At 43.8% G+C, this 10919-nt stretch overlaps 1 protein-coding gene across 1 annotated transcript in view; it reads left to right on the top strand.

Annotated features, from left to right (window-relative positions):
- The first annotated feature begins 1490 nt into the window (after positions 1 to 1490).
- khdrbs3 (KH domain containing, RNA binding, signal transduction associated 3) overlaps positions 1491 to 10919 on the top strand; it is a 95723-nt gene continuing 86294 nt past the window's right edge. The window contains exon 1 of the mRNA XM_056428663.1: positions 1491 to 1930. Within this exon, the coding sequence (XP_056284638.1) occupies positions 1840 to 1930 (91 nt within the window). The 5' untranslated portion in view covers positions 1491 to 1839. The remainder of the gene's footprint in view (positions 1931 to 10919) is intronic.

The raw sequence follows: 10919 nt of genomic DNA, 5'->3' as shown, positions 1-10919 counted from the left end.
CTCAGCATCCTCCACAAATATTGACAGAATCCTTATCTCTTTTCTCCACATTTTCTCACAAATATGAAGCTTGTTATATACAATTTCTGGTCCTCCCAGCCTTTTAAAACACCCCAAATTCCTCACAAAGACACTTTAGCATTCATTGTACGCTTCCAGGAAACCGAGAGGCTTAAGATGTCTGATAATAAATGGATTTGTGGCTGTACCTTTGGATAACTGCTGTCTGGATATCTTTTTTTAATTTTTGTAATGACACCACAGTGTCACTGTCTGTTATCTAACTGGAGACTCGCCAGGTTTGTCTCTGCTTTTTGTTTCCTAAACAACACGGTTGTCTAAATTAATGAATTCATAAACACGCCCGCGGGACAAAGGCATGCTTGACCTACGAGAAGGGGAATGGATTTTTCCTGAGAACTATTGACACGTTGTCCTAACAAGGAAACGCAAGCTAAGGAGTCATGAGCTCCTAATCAATTAACTTGAATGAGTAAAGAGGCTATTATGTAGCCTCATGAGATCTTCCGGTTACTTTACTGTACCAACCGATTTGAAAATATGACAGGTGAGCATCATCAGCATAGAAATGTATAAATATCACCTGCTTTCATCCCAAAAAGCCTTATATTCGCTGTGAGTTGTTTTTTGATTTACTTCCCAGATGTATTTAGCAATTTGACCCATACGCAAATGTGGATTTGCCGGCTAAATGTTAATTTTGTGAACTCTTCTCGAACACGGTTAAACCAAATATAGGTTTCCCGAGTGAAGCTGTTTACGCCAAATTCCTACACCCCAAAATATGTATGCAACGCAACCATCAAGGTTCTATAAATACGAGGTTGGCTCTCAACATGACGCCGGCGGCTTGCAAACTATACGGAAACAAAGGTGCTGACAGGTGCTCAAGGGGTTACTCTTCTGCCGCAACTCTTTTTTAAAGCAAGAGTAACAGTCCTCAACATGTGTAGGATTATGGTTTAAATGGAGGGGGGGGAAATAATAATTTAAAATCTTGCATTCTCTCTGGTGGCCCCCGAATCTTTACAAAGCCTTGGTCCGCCCCTGTTGGGTCGCCATGTAGTTCTGGGTCTTCAACGTGAAGCAGCCGCCATATTGGACGACCGTTCTTTTAATCAGCGCTGTAATTGGTCCCAGGTGTGGCTGATGTGTATAACGTCAACAGGGGAAATCATCTGGCTTCATGCTTTTTAATATATGTTAATATGATCCTGTCATATTGTTTCGCTCCTACATGACTTATTAACACGAACACAAACATTACTCTTTACTTTGACATCAAATGCGGGCTCAATATCCCTAAACTCGGCGTCATCTCCGAACCGCCGCCGGTGTTCATGGGAAGTTTATGGTAATTCAGCACCGCGGACAGCTCTGTCGCGTCGCCCCGCCCCCTTTTTTTCGCGGGGCTGCGGTGTCGCGCGCCGCAGCCGTTGTTGTCCCTCACTTTCAGCACCGGATGCTGCGAGAGGGAGCCGAGAGCGAGAGGAGCCGGGCTGTGATGCGTGTATCGGGGGCTCTTGCTGGCTGAACAACAACTTCTCGATGGGGATAAAAAACCTCCCGGTCACATTTAGTTGATTTATCCCTTTAGGCGTGTTTGTCTTGTGCGCGTGCGTGCCGCGAGGACCACTGAGAAATTATGCTCGAGCGCGAATGACAATATCGCCCCGCGAAAAAAAGAAAATATTCGGAGGAGCCCCCCCCCCCCCCTAAACTTTGGAGCCGTGTGGACGTCGAGCAAGTTTTTTATTTTATTTTTTTGGACTTGAATTAAACATTGAAGTCTTTTTTTTTAAAAGCCCGTGCGTGAGAATGGAGAGCGAAAAGTACTTGCCGGAGCTTATGGCAGAGAAGGACACGCTGGATCCGTCTTTTCAGCACTCCCTGCGGCTGCTGGATCAAGGTAAACATGTCGGTTGGCTTTTAACAACTGAAGTAAACAGTTTATAGCTGCCGTGAAATGTAATTTTTTTGGCGTTTGACTCCGACAACACACACGGCTAGTGTGCTGCGGGCGACATGACTCCACTACGCCTACTTCAAGTTATAAATAAGAGGGTTTATTTATTTTTGTGGGTCTACTTACAATTCCCGGTTTGGTCACACCGAAGAAGAAGAAAGCAGCATGGCTGCTTCGCCAAGTTGTTATGCAGCAAGTATGTCATAGCCATGTGGTGTGTAGAAATCAGGAATAAAAACCTCTTTAAAAGGGTTGAAGCACCTGCATAGAGATTTAATAAACTATAAGACATTTCTTGTTGAAAGAAGGAAACCTTTTATCTCTAAATGAGCCTTTTGTTGCTGGTTTTTAATCAGGCACAATGCTGGAGGAAAAAAAAAAAGCTTTAATTGATGGCAAAGTTGAATTTTGCACCTATTGTTTTCAGATGATATCACACAGCCAACAGGTTATAGGGATGGAGGACTAAAACCACCTGCATGGCATCCCAGTTTTTGCAGGCGACAAGCAGACGTGTGTGTGTGTGTGTGTAAGCTGCGGAAATAATCACACTCTTATTCAAATGTACATGTGTTTTCCTGCCTTTGAAGTGACTGGATTTGGAAAGGATGGAGCAGCGGCGGCGGCAGCTCTCGTGGACGCTTTAATTAATCCGTTGCACATCCCGTCTTCCGCTTTGAAGCCGTCAAGAATCTTCTTGCACTCCTTCAGACGCAGTGCAAAGCAAAAAAAAACAACTCATGTGGTGGGAAGCGCACTTTTATAGCATCCAAGTGGATCCTTAAGTACCACTCATGGGCTTTGTCGTCTGGAGTCTGGCAGCACTGTTGTTGGCTTTGAGGGGAAGAGCAAGACAAGGAGCACTAGTCTGTAAACAGCCCCCGCTGCACTGTCACTAATTGAATTGAACCTCCAGATGCAGTTGTGTTTTTTATTTTGTACTCCCTTCTGGCCCGACGCCTCCCATCGCTCGGCTCCTCGAGGGGCTCCTCCAAATGGCTCCAAATGGTGCCCCTGCAAAGCGAGGCGTGACTAAATTTCACGAAACAATCACTTTTCCTGGGTATTATCCGCCCCCCCCCCTAAACCCCAGATACAAATATACAGTTGCTTGTTTTTCATCCTCGTTTTTGATCTGCCGATTGTGCTTTTTAAAAATAAATCAATTGATCGGTTGGTTGGACTTGAAGTCCGGCCAGGAGCTCTATAGCTGAACATATGGACTTGCATTCATGAAGCGCCTCTTCAAGTCTCCTGGCCGACAAAAGACGCTGCAGCAGACTGACGGTTTCCAGGGTTCGTACGGTCATGGAAAACCTGGAAAAGTCATGGAATTTTATAATGGTCATTTCCAGGCCTGGAAAAGTCATGGAAAAAACTTAAATCATAAAAGTTTTGGAAAAGTCATGGAAATGTGTTATAATCACGTGCTCATTTACGCAGAGTTTGAAATAATTAATATGTTTTTTTAAAGAAAGACGCTCAAAATATAAGCCGGCGTGTGCTCTCAATACGCAACATTTTCTACATTTTTCATGTTTATACTGAGATTTCAGTTTGGTCACGGACATTTGGTTTAAAGTCCTGGAAAAGTCCTGGAAATCCATTCGTCAAAATGTGTAAGAACCCTGGGTTTAAAAAAGCTCAAAGAAATTCAGTTTACAATAAAATGGTAAAAATGAATAAAGTCCTCCTGAGCATTCAGCTTGCGCTTCAAAATATTGGGCATCTTTGCTTTAGAAACTAGAATGGGCACTCGGTAGAGCGCATACCTTCGGATATCACAAGATTGGGCATTGAATTATGAACATTTTGGCATTAGTTGGATGAGTTTCTTTCCTCAGGCCATCAGGATTGTGAACTCCGACCTCACCAGGACCCCCACATAGACCCACACAACTGCCCCTCTTAGGCACACACACACACACTTACTGTAAATATTGTGTTGTTTTTTATTTGTAAATAGTGTGTACTTGTTGCCCTTGCACATTCCTGCTGAGCATTGCCACTTTCATTTCACTGCACACCCTGTGTGTGTATGTGACAAATAAAACATCTTGAATCTTGAATCTTGAATCTTGAATCAATTGGATATAAATTTACCGCGCTATGGTAAAAAGAAGATTTTGACCTTTTCATGACCTTGACCTTTGACCCGATCAATCCCAAAATCTAATCAAATGGTCTCCAGATAATAACCAATCCCACCAAATTTCATGCGATTCGGTTTACAACTTTTTTTGTTACGCGAATGACACGCATACAAATACATAAATAAATAAATAAATACACGGCGATCAAAACATAATCGTCCGCATTTTCAATGCGAAGGTAATAATCTAAATTATCAGGCTAATCGATTACGACAAGAGTTATTTCCTTTCTTTCGATGGACTACTTGATTAATTGAATGAATCAAAGTAACTGATCTCAAAAACCTTCCCCCCTACTATCATTATTCGTCCTCTTTGTTTGGGTTTTGAGGTCAAATTAAATTTGGTAAATTGTCGGGAGTCTGACAACGTCCTCAGACGCCTCCCGACAAACCAACAGGCTTCACGAAGAGCCTCGCTGTGAGGATGAAATGGTAAAGAGCCGGCGGCCTGTCTCCCGTCCTTTAAACACAGTGATGTGTGTAATGAAAGTCTTCTTCTCTCTCTCGGCGTGTGTTGGAGTTATGGATGCGATGCCGAGACGGCGTGGATCGAAGCCCGCGGGGTGAACGCGTCTCCCAGAGAGTTGATTCATGTGCAGTGCGGGACATTCAATCCAGATACGGCGGGTTTTACTCGGCACTTCTTTTGTTAAGATATGGGTTAGCCTCTTTTTCTTCTTCTAAGAACACATATTCGCCTCAGTGAGAGACAGACCTGAGCCCTGAGTGAATACTATATGCAAAGTTGAACGATTCCTCCCGAATACAAAGTCTCTGCAGTAGGTATGTCGAGTTATTACCTTCGCATTGAAAATGTGGACGGTTATGTTTTGATTGCCGTGTATTTGGATGCGTGCGTGCGTGTTATTCGCATAAGTCAAAACGTTTAAAACTGAATCGCATGAAATTTGGTGGGATGATTGGTTATTATCCGGGGACCATTTGATTAGATTTTGGGATTGATCGGGTCAAAGGTCAAGGTCAAGGTCATGAAAAGGTCAAAATCTTATTTTTACCATAGCACGGTCAATTTCTATCCAATTGGCATGCAACTAATGCCAAAATGTTCATAATTCAATGCCCAATCTTGTGATATGCGAAGGTATGCGCTCTACCAAGTGCCCGTTCTAGTTGCACATATTTTGGCCATTTCCCCCCAAAAACTGCTTAAAATTTATGGAATTCTCAATGCAGGAAAAGCACCCAAAAAAATAGAATATAAGATTAAATGTTCCCTCTGTGTTTTAATTCAAATAGCGTATTGGTAAAGCACTATATTACTAAAGTTAGTTTGTGATTCATGCACCAAAAAATGTCAGTCGGACACCATCGCGAAAAGCAGAATTAATAATCTGTGACATTTCGTGAAGTAAACTGAACTCCGCGGTGCACACACCATTTGGCCCCCGAAACCCAGAAAGTCTGCCACGCCTCCAAAAGACCCGTAAACACTGTTATCTCTCTCTTCCACAACAGATGGGACTCAGCTTAATGGAGCTCTTCTTCTGCCATCTTGCTGATGAGTCCTGGACTCGATTATGCAATTGGCGAGGGGACGGAGCTCGAGTAACTGTAGAGTTTCACTGTGTGCAAACGGTGAATACGAGATTACCCTCCAGGTCTGGAGAGACTTCCCATTCGGGAGAAATTAGGGGAGCAATGTAGTCGGAGCGCTGGGATGAGGGGGGGGGGGGGGTTGGGCGTTGAGAAATTCGAGGCCATTGGTGGAGCTCCTAACCCACGAGGACCATTTCTATATACAGAGAACATGTGTGTGTGTGTATTTTATTCAGTCAATCAAATACAATTCAATATTATCCGATATAATATCCAAAACAAAAAATACTGAAGAGGTAGAACCAAAAATATGCTTATATATTCTTATCCTAAATAAATCAACAAACCAATCAGAAAATGTATATAAAATAAATAAAAATAAGAAAGAAAATGTATAAATAATATATACATATACACAGATATACATCCACATACATCTTCCATATAAATACATTTCAATCACACATAACTCTCAAGAATTGTTTTATAAAAATTCCTTTGAACACCAAAAAGGAGTTCACCATTCTTACATCCATTTTAACGTTATTCCATAATTGGACCCCGACAATAGAAATACATCTTCTTGTAATCCCTTTTTTAGTTCACTGCGTCTGCTGTTGTCTCCACTGAAGTAAACATGGAGGACACAAAGAACACAACGAGTTGAGCCTGTGGGAGAACTGGGCGTTAAAGTACGTTTTCTGGCTTACAGTTCTGGTAGTTCTACTGCTTTACATGTCAGGAGGAGGCTCAGTGTTTTCAGTTTCAACACAATCAACTGAAATATTTAAAACATATCTACAATAAAAATCGCACATTATAAAAAAGAAAACATCAACATGAAGCATTACGAAACAAACAAAACAGACTTTCACCCTGGTGAACGCTGTGTGGGTCCTGTGGGAAACTAAAAGTAAACGTGGATTCAACGCGGTTGTACGCAACGTTGTTTTCCGCAATGTTGTAGTAGTAACGTAGTAGTAGTAACGTTGTGGTAGTAACATTGTAGTAGTGACATTGTCATAGTAACGTTGTAGTAGTTGTAATGTTGTTGTAGTAACATTGTAGTAGTGACATTGTCATAGTAACGTAGTAGTAGTAACGTTGTAGTAGTAATGTTGTAGTAGTTGTAATGTTGTAGTAGTAACGTTGTAGTAGTGACATTGTCATAGTAATGTTGTAGTCGTAACGTAGTAGTTGTAATGTTGTGGTAGTAACATTGTAGCAGTGACATTGTCATAGTAACGTAGTAGTAACGTAGTAGTAGTAACGTAGTAGTAGTAATGTTGTAGTAGTTGTAATGTAGTAGTAACGTTGAAGTTGTGACATTGTCATAGTAATGTTGTAGTCGTAACGTTGTAGTAGTTGTAACGTTGTGGTAGTAACATTGTAGTAGTGGCATTGTCATAGTAACGTTGTAGCAGTGGTAACGTTGTTGTTGTAGTATCGTTGTAGTAGTAGTAACAATGTTGTAGTGACATTGTCATTGTAACGTTGTCATAGTAACGTTGTGGTAGTGACATTGTCATAGTAACGTCATAGTAATGTTGTGGTAGTAAGATTGTAGTAGTGACATTGTCATAGTAACGTTGTAGTAGTAGTAACGTTGTTGTTGTAGTATCGTTGTAGTATCGTTGTAGTGGTAGTAACAATCTCGTAGTGACATTGTCAGAGTAACGTTGTCATAGTAACGTGGTAGTAACGTTGTTTATGTAACGTTGTCATAGTAACGTTGTTGTAGGAACGTTGTTGTTGTCGGAACGTTGTTGTTGTCGGAACGTTGTTGTTGTAGGAACGTTGTCATAGTAACGTTGTGGTAGTAAAGGTGCTGTACATTTGTTGTAACTTTCTTGTAATGTAATTTTTTTTGTATTGTAACAAAAAAGTCCAAGGGCGGTTGTTGTATATTCATGGGAGTAACAATGTTACGTTTAATTATTATTTAAACAGAAACCATGTGATTGGAAACACATAAGTCTGAGCTGAGGAAGCAGCTTCAAGAGAACCCATTACATTTTGATTCATATGATAAAGTGTTTATATGCATGTGACTCCTACATCTTTCAGGAACAATGCCAAACGCCATTTTTAGGATTATTGTGATTATCACATGTTTTTGACTGGATTATCTTCCACATCGCTTCACATTATGACGCATATCCAACTGTGAAGTTGTTGAAACAATAGCATGTTCAAATATAAAGTCCCAGATGTGAGTGTGGATGCAGAGCTGTGTTCAGGAGGACCTCAGTGCTGCACACACTCCGTATCTCGTGCCTTTCATTGGAGACCCCACAGCAGGAGCTCGGCACGAGGCTCGCAATGAATTAAGATCCTCAGCTAGTTTACCCACAAAGAACAGCAACAACAACAACAACAGCATACATTATCTGCACCGACTGAGCAGGTGGGGGAAACGCATATCCATATTTCAGACGTGACGCCCCATTGTTAATTCATACATTTCCATCTCGGGTATTTTTAGCCGCGCTCGAGTTCCCGGGTTAGAATACCCAGAGGTGAACGGGGGAACGCTTTGGCCTGGGATCACAAGGCAGCGATATCGTTTTGTTGCGGGGGGGAAAACGGCGCTTGATAACGATAATAACGACCCGTGGATCCGCCCCCCGGACCCAGAGGCCGGAGCCGACCGGTGACTCGACCCCCGCAGGATGCAGCGAACTCGCCAAGTGAACTGAGAGGGCGGATGGGGGACCTGCTCTGCATTCAGACAGGCAGCGCTGTGTGTGTGTGTGTGTGTGTGTGTGTGTTTGGTGAAATGTAGGCCAGGACTAACACGGGCAGCCCCCCCCCCCGCTGAGAAGCTCACGGCGTCTCGTTAACAGACGTCCCCGCATCGATTCCACGGCTAACGCGGGGATGCGTGTTCTCGCCCGTCGCGGCAATAACGAGCCGGCGCCGCCGCGGCGTCGACTCCGTGCCAACACTCGATCCTCTCCGGCGGAGTTAAAATGTCAAACCTGGAATACTAACGTGATTCATTTGTGTTTGTTTTGTTGTGCATGCAAACAAACAGACAACCAGACAGCAGAGGATCGAACGCCTGCTGCCGGGCGAAGGCCGCGCGAGGCTGCTGGCGGCCACGCCGCGGCCGGCCATGCGTGGTCGTTTTGTCCCTTTTGTTTCTGGCTCGCGGTGAGAATGCGTGATTAGGTAAACAGTTTGGAATAAAGAAAAACAAGCAGAAGCTGGTCGTGTCGGCCGGTCTGAGCTGTGTCTGTCCTCCTGTGAGGGTTTAAACTCTCACTGTGATGAGGAGACACTCGATCTCAAACAATGATGCATTTACAACGTACAGCACATCCCGTTAAACACTAAATACATTTTGAAGTTCTGAAGATTCTGTTTTCTGCTAAAACGTCACAAACATATTCATTTAATTCATTGCATTTACTCGTCTCCATCTGTTGGTTGGTTGCAGCTCCACCTGGCACACGGCTCCACCAGGTGCTCCACCTGTTGACTTAGAGATGGTCGAGGCTGTTGAACACCAGGGATGGGTATCGTTTGAGTTTTTTACCGATACCGGTGCTAAACCGGTACTTTAAAACGATACCGGTGCCTGAACCGGAACTATAAAAAAATACACACAGTGAGGACATTAAAAACCTCTTCGGCCAGATTCCCTGTAGAAGCCGTTCTCGTGGAGCACTGACGAACAACGGAGATCAGACCTCACCTCGTAGCTAGCGCTAGCTACGAGCTATGAGCTACGAGCTAGCTTAAACACGGTTATAATGGCTAATTTAGTATTTGTTGTCCTACTCTTTTGAATGCAAGACTTGCGATCAACGTTCCGGTACTAATCTGAGTTCAGGCTGCTCGTCGGTCTCCACGTGTTCAGGGGGGCCGGTACCCGACCCTATTGAACAAGCCGCTGCCGTCTCGACGCCGCGTGCGTGTTTGAAACCCCAGAGCAACGTGCACGTGCCGCCCGCACGGCGCCGGGCTCCGAGTCCGGCCGGGCGGCTTCAATAATGCGAGCTGCTCTTGTTTGTGGCGGCGGAGGCCGACAGCCGATGCTCCCCGTCGCCGATGAGGAGACTGACTCGCTGAGGTGCTTCTGGGCGTCGACACAACACGGACCTTTTGGACTCCTCCCTCTTCTCAAACGTTCTTACACGTCGGCAAAACCCAAAACGTAGTCGTAGCCGTATCGCACGATCTCTACGTCGGGATTATATTCTGGGTTTTGCTTTTTTTGCTCGTAGGTTTTTTCGCGATTGGTTACGTACGTTAAAAGACATTTCTCGCCTCATTTATTTCGGGAACTCGATGGATATTGAGAGGAGGAGCCCGGGTCATCGCCGCTCCACAATATATATGCTCCGCCTTCTCTATTACATATAGATCCATTGATTGGGATTATATTCTGGTTTTTGCTTTTTTTGCCCGTAGGTTTTTTCGCGATTGGTTATAAATGTACATTAAAAGCAATTTTTCGGCTCATTTAATTCGGGAACGTGACGCATATTGAAAGGAGGAGCCCACGTCATCGCCACTCCTCAATATAAGCTCCGCCTTTCGCCTTCCCTGCGGCACATATGGATCCCCTGATTGGGATCATATTCTGGTTTTGCTTTCCCGCTTGTAGTTTTTTTTTTTTTTAGATTGGCATAAGCGATACGAGTCTACGTCAAAAGCCAGTTTTCGGCACATTTAATTCGGGAACGTGACGGATATTGAGAGGAGGAGCCACTCCACAATATAAATCCTCCGCCGTAGCCGTCTCCATCACATATTGATCCATTGATTGGGATTATATTCTGGTTTTGCTTTCCCACTTGTCATTTTTTTCCCGTGATTTGGCATAAGCGCTACGAATGTACGTTAAAAGCCAATTTTAATCGCATTTCATTCAGGAATGTGACTGACCGCCACTCCACGATATATATATATATCAAAAGTGTGGAGGGGTTGGAGGGGATGGAGGAGTCTCTGTCCCCGGGGAGAGGTTATTTGTTCGGGGATTGTACCGAAGTCAGTTAGAAGAAGAAAAGGGGGGGATGCAATCTGAGGGGAGCAACAGAAAACGGAGGAGTGGAATTGAACGGGAGTTGGAATGGGAAATAAAAGTGGCAATACGGGAGCGCTGTCACAGATGAGTTAGTGGGAAATACAAAAAGAGAAAAGTTCAGACGACCGAAAAGAAAGCAGCTTCCTGTGTGACCCCTACAGCAGAATACTCCTCCGTCTCCA

Source organism: Pseudoliparis swirei, chromosome 1, assembly GCF_029220125.1.
Source record: "Pseudoliparis swirei isolate HS2019 ecotype Mariana Trench chromosome 1, NWPU_hadal_v1, whole genome shotgun sequence".
NCBI classification, from domain to species: Eukaryota; Metazoa; Chordata; class Actinopteri; order Perciformes; family Liparidae; genus Pseudoliparis; species Pseudoliparis swirei.
Note: the sequence above shows the minus strand (reverse complement) of the source record. Positions and strands in the feature narration are given on the sequence as shown.